Source organism: Ceratotherium simum, chromosome 5, assembly GCF_057802395.1.
Source record: "Ceratotherium simum simum isolate JZ-2026a chromosome 5, ASM5780239v1, whole genome shotgun sequence".
NCBI lineage: Eukaryota > Metazoa > Chordata > Mammalia > Perissodactyla > Rhinocerotidae > Ceratotherium > Ceratotherium simum.
In genome coordinates this window covers 1,444,855-1,464,679 of record NC_141904.1, presented here as the reverse complement: position 1 = coordinate 1,464,679, position 19,825 = coordinate 1,444,855, and the positions used below count along the sequence as shown (strand labels likewise).

The following is a 19,825-nucleotide window of genomic DNA, read 5'->3' as shown; positions in this document are numbered from 1 at the left end:
TCATTGGAGGAAATGGGTGAAGGTGGTTAAAAGGTGCAACCTTCCAGTTATAAGATAAATAAGTCATGAGGATGTAATGTACAGCATGGTGATTATAGTTAACAACACTGTATTGTATATTTGAAAGTTGCTGAGAGAGCAGATCATAAAAGTTCTCATCACAAGAAAAAAAACTGTAACTATGTGAGGTGATGGATGTTAACTAAACTTATTGCGCTGATCATTTCAGAATATATACATATATCAAATCATTATGTTGTACACCTTAAACTAATACAATGTTATATATCAATTATACCTCAATAAACTGGAAAAAAATTAAAATTTTTAAAAATTAAAAACTATACCATTGGAACATACCAGTGGAATATGTCATTCCTACTAGTTCAATATACTATATTTCTCCAATCCTAAGAAGCACTTTGGTCCCATCTCTGACACCGGGATGTGTACTGTCAAGGAAACAGCCATCGGCCAGGTGGCAGTCATGACATACCTGGCATAGCCTCTGTGCTTGTCAACATGGTCATAACTGTTCCATTTTCTGTGGAATTAACTAAATTCCATTAACTGTGCAATTTAGTATTACATGTGTCCAAGCCATATGCCAAGAAATGCAGCTGAAGGCAGGAGAAATTGCCAGATGTGTCAGATTAGATGGAAGGGATTCCAAAGCAAGAGAGGCTGATATAACCGATTCACGGATCACAGGCACTACACACACGAACTCTCACAGGACTATAGTGAAGGCCCGGAGCTACAGTTTGTCAGAAACTTCCTTCCATCCGTTCATAGAGAAGCTGCACAGCTTGCAGCCAGGTGATTCAGCTGAACAGGAAAACTACGCTTTCAGTCACAAAGGACAGCGCCAGCATCAAACTTGCAGAGTGAGTGTGAGTGGCTAGGAAGCAGATCCCAGAGACAGGACTAGAACATTTGTTAAGAAATGCTGCACTATCAATGATCTTGTGTGGAAAAACACACATATTGATGCTCTGCGTGAAAAGGGATTCAGAAGAATTAGACTAAGTGTACAGAATTTTTAGAAATACTCTAATCAATTTATTTGCCTACATTTTCCTTTTCCATGTAAGCACATTACTGAGAAATCTTTGTCTAAGTCTAAAGGCACTGTTTCAGGAAGTGTAAAACAGAAATCCTCTGTGATAACACATGGTGTCACAGTTTAATTGGCAGCTCTTCTCCTTCTCTGGTGTTCCATGTAATCAAAGATGCCTTAGATTTGAATCGATAGGAGAAACTGAAGGGAGGCTAAAAGAGGCAGCAGGTCTGTGAATTTCAGAGCTTCCCTCAGTGAAGGACCAGAGCTTGGTGTTTTGTTGTTGCTGTTTTGGTGGGTATCATGTTGTTCCTTTGGGATGAGGTAGGAAGATCCTGTGATTTCTTCACAATCATCAGTTACACTTGTTTGCAGATCCAACATAATTTGAAGAGAAGCTAGCGTCTAACCGATCGCATTCCGAATTAGGTAACATTTCATTTTGTCATTAGTTATTACATTTTTCCAAAATAAAAGTAATATGTGCTAGTATGAAAATGTGCTGTATTAAAGTGGGTATGTGTGAGTGTGTAATCAGCCATATTTCTTCCAGCCAAAATATCTGGTAAATTTCTTTTTAAAAAACTCAATTTTTGGAGGCCATTTCTTCTAGTTTATAAAAATATTTCAGATCAAAGTAACATATATTCAATGTACAGTATTTGGTAAGAACCGGAAAGTATAAAGAGGCATGAAAAACATCATGCTTCACCTCCCCACCCAGAGATGGCCTCAATATCTCTGGCCGTTCCACTCGACGTATCTAGGACAACCACGAGAGCGAACTCGCACACACTGGATGCTCACCGCATCCCCGCTGGATGCACGCAAGCTGAACCGACCCGGAGATCAGCCCACACGTGCTGCTAGTAGAACTGATCACACAGATCTCGTGCCCGAAGAGCGTCCATCTCCTCGAGCTGCCTCATTCTGCGCGCGCGGCAGGAGCCGGCCAGGACCGTCTGGATCTGGCAGCGGGGCTCTGGGGAGGGGTCCCCGTGCCCGCGTCACTCGCTCCCTCCTCCACTCCGGGGTGTGCGCCTGGGCCAGCGGGCAGTGAACACGCGCCGCCCCGAGCCCGCGGCCCCGGGACAGCGCGACGGGGCGCACGAGCACAGGTACACGCGCAGGCTGCCATGAGCGCGGACAGGCGCCTGGGAAAGCAGGCACGCGGGCCGGGGTCAGGGCGGCGCGGAGGCCTCTCTGATGGCCACAGGTCAGAGGTCGAGGGGCAGCGGGACAGGGCGGGCCGCAGAGGCGGCGCGCGGCGCAGGGCTTCCCAAGAGGGACAGGATCCTGACGGCGTCCGCGTGCGCTCGCACACCAGCACCTTGTCGTCGTTGAAGCCGCGTCACTTTTCAGAGGTCACACTCCGGACTCAGCACACACACCCGGAGACGACGATGGAAGCACCCCCGCCCCTCCGCAGCGGGCCGGGCGGGCCCTCCGGAACACCGCGGCACGAACGAGCAAACCCAGATTACAGACTATTTCACGCCGCGGGGGCGAGGCCACCGGATGTGCGTTTTAAGACCACCCGAGGCCAAGGCTGGGGGAGGGGTCACACAGGGCGGGACCAAGTTTGTGGGCGGGTCAATGCTGAGGGCGGAGCCATGGTTGGGGCGTGGTCGAGGCTGGGGCGGGGCCTGGATGAGGGCGTGGCCAGGGGTGGGGGCGTGCCCAAGGCCGAGGAGGGGGCCAAGCCTGGAGCGGGGCCGGGCTGGGGGCGTGGCCAAGGCCGAGGAGGGGGGGCCAGCCCTGGGCGGGGCCAGGATGAGGGCGGGGCCCAGTCTGGGGGCGAGACCAAGCTCGGGGCGGGGCCGGGCCGAGGGCGGGGCCAGGACTGGGGCGTGGCCAAGGCGGGCGGGGCGGCCGCTCCCGCCGGCGGACTCGGTGCGGGCCGGGCCGGGCCACCCACGGCCGGGCTCGTCGGCGGCGGGGCGGAGCCCGACGGTAGCTGCGCCCGGGGCGGGCGGCCGGCTGGCGCGGGGCGCGCCCGCGGAGAGGGTGCTGTCCCGGCGTCCGCGCTCGGCGGCGGCCCTCCGTGCGGCTCCCCGTCCAGCCGGCGCGGGTCCCGGCCGGGAGGGCGGCGGGCGGTGGGCACGCGCGTGGACCGCGTGGCGGGCCGGCCGCCGAGTGCGCCGGGCGAGCGCGCTGCCGGAGGCTCCCGGCCGGCCGGTGGACGCGCGGGCTCCGCGATGGACGGCGAGGGCCGCGGGCCCCTCTCCGGCGGCGGCCCGCCCCCCCGGCCCCGCTCCTACCAGAGCCCCAGCGGGCTGCTGGTCACCGATTTCCCGGCCGAGGACCGGGCGCCGCCCCCCGCCCCGGCCGGTAGGACGGTGCCCCCCGGCGGCAGGGCTGTCTCCCCGCGGCTCCGACGGCCCAGGTCGCCCCGGGGCCCCAGGGCGGCGTCGGGCGGCCCCCCGGAGTCCCCGGCGAAGGGCCCGGCGGCCTCGCCCGCGCCGCAGCCCGTGCGCCCCCCGCGGACCGCGGCCCCGCCGGCCGCCCGGCCCCTGTCCGCGCCCGCGGAGAATGGGCTGTGCCCCCGGAGCCCCGGCCCGCGTGCGCTCGCCGCGCGGGCGGCCGAGGACCCCGCGTCCCCGGGGAGGCCGCCCCCGCGGGGGGACGCGCGCCCGGACGGCCCCGCCGTGGTCCTGAGCACCAACAGCCCGGCCGCCCTCAAGGTGGGCAAACAGCAGATCATCCCCAGGGGCCTGGCCTCGGAGACCAGGGCCAGCAGGCCCGGCGGCCAGGGCGCCGAGCCGCACCGGAGGCTGGTCAAGGCGCGCAGCATGGTGGAGGGGCTCGGGGCGGCCCTGGGCCCCGCGCAGCCCGCGCCCCCGCCCGACGGCGCCGACGACAGCCCGGGCTCCCTGCGGAGGGGCCTGCGCTCCACCTCCTACCGCAGGGCCGTGGTCAGTGGCCTTGACGTGGACAGCCCGGCCACCTCGAAGAAGAAGAACAGAATGTCCCAGCCTGTCCTGAGATCCGTGCTGGAGGACAAGGAGAGGTTCTCCAGCCTGGGGAGGACGAAGGTAGGAGTAGGAAGGTGTCGGGTGGGGAGGGGCCCTCTTCTCCCTGAAGGCTGTGGTTGGTGGGTCAGACCTGTGCGCCTCTGTCTCGGCCATTCTGCTGCTGGCCGGCACTGCCCAGGTTAATGCAGCTTTGTGGGGGGAAGCGAAACTCCTACCACTGTTGTATAACTCTCTTACGTTCAGGCAAAATGTGGTGGGCAAATGGAAAAAAATACCGCAAATTAAGTATTGGCTGAGTGAGTCAAACGCTTAGTACAGGAGCTGAAAAGGGGATGGAGAGCAGGCGTCCTCTGTTCTCACGATCTTGGGTCAGCTGTCCTGTGCTGGTTTGCAGGGGTCGCTCAGTGCGTGCTGATCCATCACAGCCGACCCAGGAGAACACTGACTTCCTTTGAGCATGTTGACTGTTTTAATTATTTACATTAGTCATTTAGTTATTGAATTATTTTTTGAGTGGTGATCACATAATAAATGCCATGTAGGTAATATGTGAATTTTGAAATCAATTGCCAGAATCACAGAAGACACACATAGTTTGTCATCTTTGTTGTTGCTTGTTTCTGTCACCACGGCCTCTGGTTGTGTTTATTCCCATTTGGTGCCCACTCATCCTGCAGTGCTTTAGCAAGTTGGTGGCTCAGAACTTCAGATTAGAGTTAAGTGGGTGGTACTGCTCCCTGATAAGGCCTAGGGGCTGCACTTGTTAACAGGCTGCCAAATAGGAGGGGAAGGAACAGGGAAGCTGGAGAGGGGTGTCTTGGAATTTGTGTGCTGTCTTCTCCAGACACAGGACAGACAGCAGCAGGGAGACACTCATTCTGGCACCACATCCTTTCCTGATTAATCGGAGGACTGGAACCAGTCTGTACACATGTCACACACAGCAAGCCTGTCTTATTTTAGATCCTATGGCCTTAAAGAAAAGAAATTACATAACATTTTATGTGTTTTTTTCCCCCAACTCTGCAAGTATAGCAGAGTTCAGTTTAATAGCGAGGTGAGTCATGAATAGTGAAATGAGCTGAACTGCTTCATCTGAGGGTTCCGAGCTGTTTTGACGGGGTGTGGGGACACTGTTTATTTCCCCTGTTGTGAATTGTAGCGTCACATGCGTGAGCTCCTCCCTCCCGGGATCAGCGGCTGCATGCTTTTGGAACCCTAATGAAAGTAACGAAAAGGACTTTTACTTAAAACAGCTGTATTTTCTGTTTGGCTCATTCATACATAGTTTGCTATGCTTTTTCTTTTTTTTTTGCTTTTCTTGTTTCTTAGAAAACAACGCTGAAAGGACAAGGAGCATTTGATGGGGAAGGTAAGCATGTGGTTTTCCAGACTTTTATTGCTGTTTCAATGTGGAATTTCACTCAGAAGTCGAAATCCAACTGCAGTAGCAAAAACGCTTGAGATGAGAAAAATGTCCAACTTCTTCCCAAATTATACAGCACAAAGCCCTGCACGAAGCTGAACTTTCGTCTCGTGATACCAACAGTCAGTGAAATTGGTGGCATTCTTGTAAGCTGATGACTTGGTCACTGTTCTGGGGTGTTACTTCCTCCCTCTCCTGCTCTGTCCCCCCCTCCCTGGAAACGCAGGAGGAGGAGGAGCAGGCCCCAGCTCTTCAATTTTCAGGGAGTTTGGGATTTAGATCTAAAGTCCTATATCCTTAGGTCCTATTTCCTTTGACTTAAGCTTCTTTTCCGCGTATTTCTGCATTTTAGTATCATTTCTGACCGCCTGTTTCCTTGTCAAGTTTCCATTTTGGGGAAATATAACTCTCCTTGCTGACAGAAACAAATTCCTAAGAATAGTATAGTATTTTTGTTAAGAATCTCAAAAACAAAAGCCGCTTCACCAGGTGTTCAAACCCTAATCAGATTAGTGGACTGTGTGTAAATAGGTGGGTCAGGTGTCAACTGGGAGAACATGAGGATAGCTGCCCCGCCTGCAGCCCTGATGGGCCTGGAGGAGCTGGGTGGAGGTGAGGGTGGTTACCTACTTGCTGTCGTGCTTTGAAATGCTAAGGTTCTTCAACCTTTAAAGAATCATGAAGAAGGGTATGCCTCTCTATAGGTAAGTCTGATGTAAAACCACCCAAAGTTATAAGATTACAAAACATTTCCCTATATAATTTTTATAAAAATCAGTTCCCAGTGGGGCATTTGAACGTGACCAGTTTATAAAAATTCATTCTAGCACCAGTTGTAGGAAACTGTTCTGTATGGAGAAGAAACCCAGATGCAGATTTTAGCTGGTTGGGATAAGTGCCTCTCCCTGGAAGCTCTGAAAGGTCTGGTTGCTTGCCTGCTCTCACACAGCCAGTGCTGGGGCGGAGAGCTGCTTCCTAGCCCAGTTTGCTTCCTCATGTGTCACTTTGTGACTGTGACACACGAGCGTCTTCCTAATATGTGCTTAGATGTTTTGCATCCTCGGGAATTTGCTGTTGACTCTGGGACCTTGGCCTCAGAGGTGTTGAGTGTCTTTCAAGTCCGAGGACAGACCTTCGTCATAACTGGTTTATGTTGATGCCTTTCGTAAGGAGCTGTTTCTCTGCCTCTCGTCTCTTCTCAAATATGATGACCTAGAAATCCCTTTTCATGTGTATGTGCATGAGGCATGCGGGACTCTGACAGTTGGTGACTGACAAGAAGGTAACCCAGGAGGCGGTGTGGTAGAGGGTGAGGGCCTGCCGGCTGCAGCCAGGGACGCGGGTTCCCGTCCTGCTGCTGCTCCTCGGTTGAGTGACGCTGAGCAGGCATCTGAACCTCACTGGGCCTCGGTTTCATCGTGTGTAAAACGAGGCTGACAGCACTGTTGCCCACGCTGTGGTGAGAACGAGTGAGCGGTCATATCAACCATGTGTGCACGTACTTTGTGCCAATAGTAAGTACTTGGGAGGTCACTGCGGAGGTGCGGAGCTCAGTCTTTACCCTCACAATCCACTCGGCGTGTGCGGACAGTCGGAGGACAGGGAGGTCCTCACGGACTCCGGGGACCTGGTCGTGGTATTTACAGAACCCGCAGTAGTTGACGGAGGAGGTGGATGTCGGCTTGCTTCAGTAGCTGGAAGCGCGCTTCAAACCAAAGCCCTGGTCTTCCCCACTGACCCGACTCTCCCGTGGGAACTGAAGACCTAGGGGCGTTCTCACCACCCCCTCTCTGTGGCCCCGCATCCAGTCACTCCGAAGTCCTCTCTGAGTCACGTAGCCCGTCTCCGTGACGGCGCATCGACACCCGGGTGGCACCCGAGTTAGTCCCCGAAGTAGTCGCCGTCTGCCCCTCTATCTGGTGAGATCGTCCCCTGCAGGGGCCCCCATCGCGGGCGGGATGAAATGCAGTCTTCACACTGTGGAGGACGCTCGGGCCTTTTGTCCCTGGGGTAGAATCCAGGTCTTGACCCTTGCCTGCAAAGCTCTGCGTGATGGGGGCTGTCCGGCTCATCTCCCTGACCTCACTGTGCGCCCTCCGACCACCCGGCACCCAGGCTCCAGCAGCCGACCTCCTTGTTCTTCTGGGGGACCGCTTCCTCTCGCCTCAGGGCTTCGCACGGGCTTTCCCCTGTGGCGTCTCAGCTTTCGGATCTCAGATCTTCCCATTAACACCTCTCTGACCCCCAGACCAGGTCACCCCACAGGCGGTCTGTCCTCAGAGCCCTCCGTATGAGTCTCTCAGCTTGTGGGTGTGTGCTTGTGTCAGATCCTGTGTCCTCAGCTCTACACGACTTGCCGTCTCACTTGGAGTGAAAACCAAAGTCCCTTCAGTGGCACTGAGGCCAGGCCTGCCTGGTCAGCCGTCTGCTCACCCCCAGCCTGTCTCCTGTGCTGTCCCCCGCCATCCTATTCCAGCCGCTCAGACCCCCTCACTGCTCTTGAGCAGACTCCTGTCCCAGGGCCTTTGTACTTGCTGTCCCTCTGATGGGATGTGCTCTCCCCAGCTGCACGGGTGCCTTGCTCTCTCACCTCTTTTAGGTCCTTGCTTAAATGTCCCCTTGGTGAGGGCTTCCTGACCCACCCTATTTAAGATCTGCGTGCCCTCGTAGCTGTTGCCCTGTTTCTCTCCGTGACACCTGCCGGCATCTAACAGACTATAGAAGTTACTCATTTATCTGTTGTCATTTTGTCCTCGCTATGGTGTCTGCTCTGTGGAGACCGAGATTTTTATCTTTTCTGTCCACTCTGGTCCTCCCAGGCCTGGCAGTTCATGCATCTAGTAGACATTTTCTAAATATCCATTGAATGAATAAGCAAATGGGTGACTTGGGCTGTTTTTCTCTTGAGGGCATGAGAAGTGTCTTGCTTTCCATTTTGCTCCCAGCCCTTGGCACCCTGTAGATGTGCAGTAAGTGTGTTAAGGAGTCAGTGAATGGTGATGGACCTTGAAGGAAAAGTACTGACCGAGTTCAGTTTAACCCAAAAAACAGTGATTTCGCAGGCGTGACTGTCTGTCATGGGAGGTGGACGAGACGCGGAAACTGCTTTGGTTGGCAGTTCACGTAGGGCCCCTCCCTGCCCCTGCAGAGGAATTCAGGACAGAGCTGTGAGAGTGAGGAAATCAGTTTTGGGTAATTCCTCTTCAGTGACAAAATCTCTTTGTCTCTGTTGTTTGTTGAACGAGAGCAAACGTTGTATCGTGTGGGTGTTTGGAACAGGTAGCGTAACGATGGGGGCAATGAGTGACCTGTGGAGTTTGTTTTTCTTGCAGAAAACGCCGTCCTGTATCAGAACTACAAAGAAAAGGCCCTTGACATTGACTCTGACGAGGAGTCGGAGCCCAGAGAGCAGAAGTCGGATGCAAGGATCGTGGTTCAGCCCAAGCCGCTGAGGTCCACGTGGAGCCAGCTCTCCGCGGTGAGTGCCAGCCGCGCCTGTGTCCAGGGGGCGAGAAGCCACGCTGTGGGCAGTACGCCTGGATGTGGTTTTGTTGTTTCTGCCAGTGATCCTGGAACCCGGAGAAAGACTCTTCTTTTCAGGTTGTGAAGAGTTTCCTGAAACTGCAGGCACTGGAGGGAGCGTGGACTGGGACACTTCTGATCAGGAGAACTAGCTTCTGATAAAGTGAAGTGCCTGAGCCCAGTGGACTCTGGACTCTGGACACTCTTTCTGCTCAGTATCTTTTGTTTTTTTTTTTTTTCCATATAATGTGTATGTAGTGGTGACTTAATGTGTTCTGAACTTTATCATAATTATGGCTCTATATACATATAGGTGTGTGTGTGTGTATGTGTCTGTGCATAATAGGGAGCTCATTACAGTTCTTCCATGGAAATCTCATTTGATGTGGACGCATGTATATCTTTTTGAAGTTGGTTAATGAATGGCACCTGCTTCCATCTCCCTCTGTACATCTTTTGTGTGCCGGTGTCTGACACTTATTTTTGTGTTGATGGGTAATTTCTCCTCTCTTCGTTGAACATCTTTTGTTTCTAGCCATCGTTTCTCTTCCTCCTGACTTCACCGAGTTCACCGCGTGGTGCTTAGTTTCCTTGATGGGAGTGTGGGCCCAGTGTCTGTGGGCATCTGGTGCATCCATCACCAAGTGCAAAGGAACCCCCACGGTTGGCTGGGGCGGTGGAGCCTTGCATGAGAAACAAGCCAGCACGCCTCTGGGAGTCCTTCGGCAACCAGGGAGGGGGAACGATTCCCTCTTGAGCCGAAATGAGCGTTGTTCAGAGTCAGGAATCCGCCAGCCTAAGGAAGGGAGCTGTGTATGTTGGCGCTCACACCCGGGACCATGGAGATGTGTGCGTGTTAGTGATGGGGTGACTTCTGGTCCGGCTCCTCCTCTCCTGCCCTGTATTGGAATTCGGAGTTCTAGAAACTAAGCCCTTCATCCCTGTCTCCCTCCCACCCCTGATTTGGTTCTGAGGAGAATCTGTTCATTTCCAGTGCCTCCAAGGTGTGGCATCCTTAATGTTATGCCAGATTGAAATGCCAATAGAGGCAGGGCCGGGGTGTGGCGAAGTGATGCTGGTGAGTGTGGGCACGGGAGTGGGGGACTGTAGTGATCGGGCCTGGTGTAAGTTGAGCTGCTGCCTCTTAGGTCGGACCAGCCTGGTGTGGCCAGACCTTCGAAAATTTAGAAAAGAGAATACAGAAATCCAGACTTTGGCAAGTATTATTCTAATTCAAGTTTTAAAGAAATGTTGTGTGAGCCCCACACAATATCTGTGGGCCACACTTGGCCCCTGTGCTAACAGTGTCAACTTCTGATATTTTAATGACTCTTGCGTGTGGCGGGGCGGGAACAGCTGTCCACAGAGCCTGCGTGTTGGTGGCCTTATACCCAAGCCTGATGACCTCATGATACGTGCACACTGGAGTGGATACCTGGAAAAGCTGGTGAGAAGGCCCGTAGAGGCTGTGCCGGCCCTCAAGGCTGCTGCTCGCTGGGGGGTGTGGACCGTGGGGTGGCGGATCCTCAGAGGAGAGCTGTGGGTTGTCGAGTTCTCTGTGGCGGCCGCTGCGTGTGTCAGCACAGGCCTGCATCCTGCATCATTCTCTGGACAGAAACGTGTGCTCGTGTCGCTTAGCTCTGATCCACCTCTGCTCTGGCGCTGAGATCAGGCTGCCGTGTTGACGCCGGCTCACGCAGGCTTTCGTTTAGGTTGACAGGCACACGTGTGATTCAGAGAGTACTGCGTATCCTCAGTACTGCTTCAGATGTGGGCACGCGTCCTACTGGCAAAGGATCGGAGGACCGAGGTGCCTTTGTTAGCGAGATGGGAACCGGAAGGCTGCCTGGGGTGCAGGTACAGCCGTAGGGCGGGTCCCCGGGGGAGTTATCTTGGATCCTCACGTTCCCGGAGGCTGTGTGTGTTGACTCTGCTGCCTGGCGGGTCTGCGTCATCAGAGCCGCGTGACTGGACTTTGCCACTTCGCGTTGCTCAGGTACCAGCCTGCATTTTCTTTGTGGCTTTTTGTCTCTTGTCACATTTAAAACAGTTTACCTTAATTTTTTGTTATGAAATATTTCAAACATGCATAAAAATTAAAAAATATGTGTTGTAGATTTCCAGGTCCCCGGCGCCCAGACTGAACAAATGCTAACGTTTTAGCATGTGCACTTCGAGCCTCTGTTTTTTGGACAGATCCAGGAAGCCTCCCGCCTCTGGGGTCCTTTCCCCTTTCTGCCTCCACAGAGGCAGCCACTGTCCTGAAGCTCTCTTCTCTCCTTCCCGTGTGGGTTTTATATCCACCAAAAACATGCAAGCAGCTCTGGCTTTTGAGGTAGTAGATATTTTAACAGCAGAGAGCGGCCTTTACTTTTTCGGAAGCCCAGCAGTTAACATGTCCAGCTTGCAGTTAGCACCCTGAAGAGGAGGCCTCCGGAACTGGGAACAGTGTCAGGACGTTTTGCATACGGGCTCAGCACCCCATTTCTCCGTCCGCCCTCGTGCCCTGATCCCTCGTTGTAGGGACTGCAGGGTTCAGGGCAGGTCTCGGAAAACTTCTGCTTTTCGTATTTTTTTACGTCGTCTCCCCGTGCTTAGCTTTTAATATTCCGATTTAGCTGGTGGCCCCTGTCGAATCCTGCACAAATCACTGTAAGGAAGTGATTCTTTGAGGAAGGCCTGGATCCCAGGAGGAGAGCAGGACAGGGATGTTCTGGCGGAGGGTTGGGTCTCGATATGGCGTCCACCTTGACTCCACACGGCGGGGGGCATGTGATCTCACGTGTGTATTAGCGGTCGTTCATTGTCTCACTTTCTAAAAATCTCTTCTCTTTGTTGCAAACACCTGACTGCCTCCTGGGACGATGAACGTTCCTTGCTGGTGGGCTGTGAGCAGCATTCAGTGTGCAGAGACTCTGGAGGTGCAGCCGTTTGCAGAGGGGTTCCGTGGGGTCTTCAGCCCCCAGTTTGTGGTGTCACTTGTCCCCGTGTGTCTGCGATATGGCTCCTCTGCTGTCACCAGACAACACACAGTGACAGCGGTTCTCCATTTACGGTGCTGGCTGACTGAGGTGTGGTCATGCCGGAGTAAGGGGGAGGGATTAGAGCTGGGTGGAGGCCTTGAGTGGGCCCGCATAGGGTCGTGGTGGTCTCAGCTGCCCAGGCTCCTCTAGGAGGGTCCAGTGAGTTGGGGGGACCGTGTTGGCCGTGGTGGCCCTGCCGACAGGTGCTCCATGCAGAGGTGGCGTGTCCTCTGGTGGCCAGGACACCCTGGGGTCCTTGATGTCATAGGGTGGTGACAGCTTGCTCTTCCTTCACTGGGTTGTCGCAGTCAGTCGATCGACTCTCAGCTGGAAATACAGGATTTCTTCGTTCCAGGGAACAGCACTGTGCTGCGCTTCAGGCCGCGGTTCCCAGGTTTTGGCTGGTCGTAAGTGGACGAGATTTGAGGTTTTGACCTGGGAAAGTCATCTTTGACCTCCAGAGATCTGTGCCCAGACAGGACCCCGCGGCACACGGGTGAACCCTGGCGCCTCACCCAGAGCCGCAGCCTGAGGGCTGAGCTGCAGTCTCCAGACCCCTGGGAAAGCGTGTGGGTTTGACGAAGAATGTTGATGGTGTTACCAGTCTGGGATGGAGCAGCGACTGGTTGGGCAGTTGGCGCCGGCTGTGCAGGCAGCCGCGCCCGCAGGCCGGTGCACTCCAGGTGTCCCCAAGGTCCCCGTCTGTGGGATCCCGGAGGTGGTTACAGTGCCGCGGGGATGAAGATGGGTCTCCACTGGAGGCTCTCTGCTCTTCGTCATGACCCTCATCACGTGCGGGGCGTGAACTGAACAATGGCTGTTGTGGAACAGGGTTTGTTTTGTTATATTCAGTGACAGCATTAAGCCACCCTCGCAGCCGGGCCCCGACCCCGTTTGTTTGTTGTGGGGTTTGTTTGTGTCCTTCTATCGCCTTGACAGCCCAGGTTCCTGTGGGAGGGTCCAGGCTGCGGAGGCAGAGCGAGCGTGCGGCGACCTTGTGCTGGGATCCACCCCCAGTCCGGTCGTCCTGGGCCACCCCGTGCTCCTGACTTGTGGCTTGGTCAGTCATCCTCATCTGGGTATTTCTTCACTTTGCTCAGGAATTTCAAACTCTTTATCAGAAGCTGGTTTTATATTTTCAGCCGAGTGTTTCTTCAGCTGTGCTCCGTGTGGCGGGTGGTACAAGGGGAGCTCTCGAGTAGGGCCGCTGTCCTGGAGTCCTGGCTCGGCTTTCAGGCACGTGGTTGGCCCCTGGACGACTTTCTGGAACTGCCAAGTGAGAAAGGACGACTTGAAAAATGGCCATTTTATTACAGGTATAATTTCACTCAGTCAAAAATATAACAGACGCTTTGGAGTCTTAGCAGTTCCATCTGACGGGACTCCTCCTTTTAGGCTTTACCACGTGTTTATGTGAAAGATGTACTATTTTCTGCTAAAAATCAGAGCTTAACAGATGTAATAAACCTGAATATTGTTCTGTTTGCAGGAACGCTTAATGCATTTAGCGGTCATAGAAATTTCCTTCTTTTTCCTTGAATTTTCACACGTCTGAATTAATTTTCAGTTGTTATTCAGTGACTTGCTGCTTAAAATAATCTCTTCAGTCATATAATTTTCCATTTACGTTTTGCAACACAGCAGTCTCGTAAGATTATTTTTTACCTTAGATGGTGGTTAATGTCTTTCGCCATATCTGCCTTTTGTGTTTAAAACACAGAAACACCATTCTCGTTTCTCGTGTTGGGCTTACTCTCGTGCTCGTGGTGTAAACAGTGAGTCGGGGCCTCAGACGCCGTCTCCACACGCTGAAGCTGGGCGGCAGGTCTGCCGGGAGGCTGTGTCTTTGCAAACAGAAGTGGAGGTGTGTGTGCTGGACCTGAGACCCCAGGCAGAGGCCCTCCTCCAGCCAAGAGGGCTGGGCCGGGGCCGGGGCCCCGTGCGCTCTGCCGGTTCAGTGCAGTCAGATTATGGTGTTCTCTCTCTCTTTTTTTTTTTTTTGAGGCAGATTGGCCCTGAGCTAACATCTGTTGCCAATCGTCCTCCTTTTTTCCTTTTTCCTCCCTACAGCCCCAGTAGATAGTTGCATGTCATAGTTGTACATCCTTCTAGTCGCTCCATGTGGGACACCACCTCAGCATGGCTTGATGAGCGGTGTGTAGGTCCGTGCCTGGGATCTGAACCAGTGAACCCTGGGCCACTGAAGCAGAGCATAAGAACTTGACCGCTGTGCCACTGGGCTGGCCCCCTAAAGTCTGTTTTGATGATGTCTGCAATCCTAGTCTCTTCCCCTTCTCTGTGGGTGATGCTGCTCTCACTTTGGTAACACTCTGCTCACAATCCACTTATATACATTTAAGAAAAAAAGATTACGTGCGTTTACATACCGTGTGAATAATATACTGCACAGATTTTACAGTTTGCTTTTTTCTGAACCACATGTCCTATGAGTCATTTCGTGTCTGTGCATGATGACCTTCAGTGTTCTTTCCAGCTGCTGCATTATTCTGTGGGATGCATATGCATTTTGCCGTCTTTCCTTTGAGGGGTTGTACACACAATGAGGCTGTGATGAAGGGTTGAGCCGTGGACTCTCTTTTCTCTTTAGAAAAACATATACACAGTATACACGTAAATATTTGTTTATAGTTTTTGTTTCTTCGTTCCAGTTTGAGGGCATTTTATTTCTTGACTTCATCTCCAGATACTGGGAGCGCCTTCCTCTAGCTCCCCATGTAGTGAGCACAGTGTCCGTGTTGTTCATATCACCTTTAGAAGTCTTCTGTCTCTGCCTTACAGCAATGTTGGAACTTAAACTCTATGACCCCTTCTGAAAAATATGCCTACATTGAGGAAAGAACTGCTCTCATCAGAGCTGAGTAATGAGGGGGATATGCTGACATTGATGTTGTTGAGTCTCCTGAGAGAACAATGAGATGTGAAAATGTGGGGGTGTGTGAACGTGCCCCTAGAGGAGGCTGAGAGCAGAAGAGACAGGTGCTCCGGGAAAGTGGGAGGAGGTGAGCACAGGGATGTTGGATTTTGGTTGGCATAACTACAAAAGGAGGCTTTCAACCAGAAACTAGACCTGGGACCCAGACAAAGAGGGTCTTATTACTTCCTGGAGCGGGAATCTGGGAGAGATTGATGAGGGATTCCCTCGTTCATCGAGTCTTGGTGGGGGGCTGCTGCACACCAGCCTGTGCTGGGCCCTGGAGAGGGAGCCCAGCAGACCCCGCCTGGCTGTCAGGTCCTTAGGAGGCCCTGCATGGCGGGACAGACTTGCAGTGGTCCCGTCCATAAATGGCAGGAGGACAGCTGTGTTAATGCCGTGAAGGACGTGTCTGTGCTGCCCCCGGATCCCAGGCGCAGGGCCCCTGTCTGGGCTGGTGCCGTCAGTGGAGAGAAGGTGGGACAGGAAGCGAGGAGCATCCAGTTAGGAGTCGGCAGAGTTGGTGGTGGGGGTGAGGCAGAACGGGGGAGTCCCAGGCGGAGGAAGTGGCACATGCGTGGCCCTTTGGGGTGATGGTGGGGGGGAGGGGGTAGAAAAGTCGACGCAGCTGGGGCTCCTTGATCCAGTTTGTGGGCGCCTCCTCGTTCCTCTCGTCTCCAGATGTCGGGGGTCCCTGGCCCCCTCCCTGGCCCCTCCTCTTGTCTGCCCTCAGCTGGCGACCTCATCCCGTCTTGTGGCTTTAAATGCGTCACAAGCTCTGATGACTTCAAGTTCTGTCTCCAGGCTGGACCCTTTCAGACAGGGACATCCCGCTTCTTTTCTGATACTCATCCGCATCTCAGATTAACCTGTCCAGAAGCTTCCTCCTGATTGCTCCTCTCTCCCACCCAAACCTGCTTCTCCCAGTGTCCTTTTTTTCTTAGCAAATAACAACTCAGTCTTTCTAGTTGCCAGGACACAGACCTTGGCGCCGTTCCTCGCTCGTCCCTTCCCCCCTCACCTGCTCCCGAATCTTCTCTTTCCCCCTCACCTGCTCCCGGCTCGTCCCTTTCCCCCTCACCTGCTCCCTGCTCGGCATCCCTTTCCCCCTCACCTGCTCCCGGCTCGTCCCTTCCCCCCTCACCTGCTCCCGTCCCCCTCACCTGCTCCCGGCTCGGCTCGTCCCTTTCCCCATCACCTGCTCCCGAATCTTCCCTTTCTCCCTCACCTGCTCCCGGTTTGGGGCATAGTCTGTTGCCTTTAGTTCAGAACTTCTCCTCTGCTGCCACGGGGGATCCCAGGAGACAGGCGGTTTCTGGGGTCTCCGGGGTCCTTAGTCTAGGGGACAACAACGAGGAAATCCAGAGGTGCTGGGAGGCAGTGTGGCGGCAGGCCAGCCTCAGCCTTGGGGGCGGCAGGAGGGCCTGGGCTTGAGTCCATTTGCCTCGTTAGGGCTAAGGACTGAGCCTCTCTGCCGTTCCACTTTTTATTTGTGAAATAGGCAAGTGCCCCTCTGCAGGGTTGTTGCCAGGTTTAGACGGTACAGGTTCTGGGCGTGGTGGGCGTTTGATACAGTGGTGGTTTGAGAGACCACTGAGGCCCAGCCAGACCCCTGAGCCAGGAGTCGGCTGCTGTGAGCAGCTGGTGGTGAGGCTGGCCGCAGGGAGGGACCCACGCTGACCTCCTCAGTCGTACAGAGCACAGCAGTCTATGCTTGTACATGCAGTGACCTGTCTGTGGTTTGCTCCCTCAGCCTCTTGCCTGCACTGGGATAATTTGGGGTCATTCAGGAATCCTGGCTCTGCTGTAGAGGGTGCACAGGCCACGGAGGAGCAGAGGCTCGAGGCCGGCCTGCCGTGTCTGAGTTTGCCATAGTTGAGTTGAGAAGGCCTGAGGTTTCCTCTGGGAGCCAAGAGTACTGGCTGTTTCTGGAGATCCACAGACTTTGGTGGGGATTATAGAATTAAGTTTAACAACAGCAGATCAGAGAGGAGATGGGTTTTGGGAACAAATGAAGTAGGAGGCCCCTGGCATGTTACTTGATGTGTTTTTAAATTAAACATATGATTTTATTGAATGGGCCATTGTCTTCTACCTCTCCTTTTAAAAAAAGGAAAACATAGTGTTCTGTTTGCCCACCCCTTCTGAGCGTATGACAGTCCCCATCCTGACGTCATTTGTGTGATCTTTGGTTCCTCAGACCTCTGGCCCTTTGAGAGGATGTTCTGGGGCAGCTCTCAGCTTCGGTGGGGTGACCTCGCAGGCCTTTCTCCGGGACGGGGCGGGCTGGGAGCCCCCGGGCATGGTGACAGAGGACACTATTTCTGGACCCTGGCGGGTGTTCATTTTAGGGACTGCAGCCATGCTCTCAGAGAGTGGCTGTTCCAATGTTGTTTACAGTGAAAGATCTCCCGCTCAGTTGTAATTCCAGGGCTTCCCGGGTTGTCAGTCTGTAGAAGGACCTGGGAGTGACTGTGTCCCGAGGCGTAATTTACTTTGCAATCCATTCCCTTCCCACGTGAGCCCTTGGCAACAGGAGCTGTGAATAGGGACTCACTGGGGCATGAAGAACCGGCTGGTTTCAGCCGGTGGTCGACTCTGGCCCGTGTGACGGTCTCAGCTCAGGGGGCCGTTCGATGTGCGTTACTGCTTCTCGGAGCCCGGTGCTCGTGGATTCTAAGATCTGATCTGACTTGTCACTGGCTATGTTTCTGAGCCTGTTTGGTTGGTCAGTCTTCTGAGCCCTTCCCCTCTGGTCTCCCTGGCTGGGGGGAACTTGAAGGAATGTTATCTACATCTTATCTACAAATTATATCAAGTCTTGGAGGGCCTGAGACTGTGTCTCCATTCGCCCCTAGAAAGTGGAGACCTGAGCGCAGAGAGCCTGGAGGTACCAGTGTTGGCTCTCTCCACAGGTGTAGGGCTGCTCCACCTCGTCGGTGAGCTCTGTATAAATGCCACATCGGCTCCACTGGGGCTTAGAGACCTCGACTCCTAAATGATCCAGTCAGTGGAGTTACAGGCCGGGGGATATCGCACAAGTTTGTGGGTTCTCTGCAGGTGAAATGCCCGTAACTGTGAGTGCAGGAATGGACCCTGCCTGTCCCCTCGGGGACGGTCATCTAAGAATGTCAGACTCGCAAGGAATCAAGAGGAAAGCCAGCGTGAAGTCTAGATGAAGTACCTAATAGTTAACTTTGGTCTGTACTTTAGGGAGTTTACCGTTTTATAAATTTCAAAAACTACATTTTGGGTCTAACTAGACAATGTCATATCCATAGATGAAATATCTTATGTTTTTCTTGATTAGTTTTAGCCAGTTGTTAATTTCTGTCTCATTTGGACATGGAAAATATGTGGGTACAAAGATCATGGATGAAGAATTTCAATACTGATTACAGCCATAAACATATAAAATAATATATTACATAATTATATATAAATTTGTAATTGTAATTATAAATTTAAAACTATTATCACATTAGTGAGTTCTCTGCCTTCATTGTCTTGACAAGCCACATATGTATGTTCATATTTTTTAAGTTTTGTCAAAACTGTAGCCCAAGACTACAGTTCTGTTGTTTTATTTGAATTAATTTCTGTCCACTTGAGATGTTGAAGATACTGACATGCTTTCATACTTTCTCCTCAGAGTCTGAAGTCTGCCTTGGCAAGATTGGAACAGTGTTCTGAAGTGGTTAGATCATACAAAATGAAGAACCCTAAACAGTGCAGTTCTTAGTGTTTCATTACACTGCTTTGGCATTTCTACTTTTGATGATATGGTTACATAAAACACTTAACCCAGTGCGGAATGAGGAGGTCCCAGCGAGGCTGGGTGAGACCGTTAAAGGAGTGTGCTCTGGCGGGCTGCATTCCCATTTGTGCTCAGCTGGAGCGGCCGATACGAAGTATGGATTCTAAAAATAAAAGAGGAGCCTGTCCAAATTCCATTTATTTCATTTTAGATAGCAAGATAGGAATCGGTTTGAGAAGCTGGAATGGTGTTTTTTCTTTCCGTACATGGAAACCAGGGGAGCACGGAAGACGTGGTAGCCTTGATAGCACTTTAGATTCTCGTAGCAAAAATGTGCAAACTGCAAAAAGCACATAAATTCTAAAACTGTAGGTATAAACCTATGCTTTATACACATATTTCTTTCATGCAAATAAAAGCCTGGGTCTTCCAGTGGTTTTACGTATGTTGACTGGTGGTCACTGTTTTTGAATTTGAAAATCCCGGAGGTATTTACTGGTAAACACTGGCCCACAGTCCTTCTCCTTCCTTCCTTCTCCTCCTCCCTCCCCCTGCTCCTTCCTGTTCCTTCTGCTTCCTATTTTCCTCCAGTCTCCTCATCCTGCCCTGTTTGCTCCGCCATCTCCCTGTCTCCGTGGGGCCCTCTGTGTGCACCACCCTCTCTCCCTTTCCCTGGTTTCCTCTTCCCAGCTCCTCAGTCTCTGAGTCACCTGCACAGGACCTTCTGCCTGCAGCACCTGCTCTCAGGTGCTGCTTAGCTGAGGGCTGAATGTGGACAGAGGTCTCAGGGACAGAGTGAGTCCTCTTGGCTCTGGAGGAAGAGCGTGCCCAGCCCACCCTCAGGGTGTGAGGGGCTGGGACAGGACAGGCCCTGGCGTGGAGGTCTGGCCGCTGGAGGAGGAGCTGGTTTGTCCTGATTCTCCGGAGCTAGCCTGCCGGCTGCCCGAATGTGCTGCACTTGGTTTTCTTCATTATGATCCAAGAATGCTTCCTGGAACCTCTTTTTTCTGTCAGTAGCTTTGTACAGGCTGCTGGTTTCTTACTGAGGCCTTTTTGGCTAAAGGAATATTTTATCATTTTTTGCATCATTATTAGTAAAGATGTGACTCTGTACATGACTTTTTCAGAAC

General features: G+C 52.9%; 1 protein-coding gene across 3 annotated transcripts in view; it reads left to right on the top strand.

Annotated features, from left to right (window-relative positions):
- The first annotated feature begins 3,033 nt into the window (after positions 1-3,033).
- The window catches only part of ARHGEF26 (Rho guanine nucleotide exchange factor 26), a 130,135-nt gene continuing 113,343 nt past the window's right edge, over positions 3,034-19,825 (top strand). Inside the window, exons 1-3 of one of the 3 annotated variants that reach the window (XM_087430368.1) lie at positions 3,034-4,095; positions 5,368-5,407; positions 8,794-8,939. In XM_087430368.1, the coding sequence (XP_087286494.1) occupies positions 3,259-4,095; positions 5,368-5,407; positions 8,794-8,939 (1,023 nt within the window). In that variant the 5' untranslated portion in view covers positions 3,034-3,258. The remainder of the gene's footprint in view (positions 4,096-5,367; positions 5,408-8,793; positions 8,940-19,825) is intronic. The other 2 variants (XM_087430367.1, XM_014796587.2) reach the window with 2 other exon arrangements.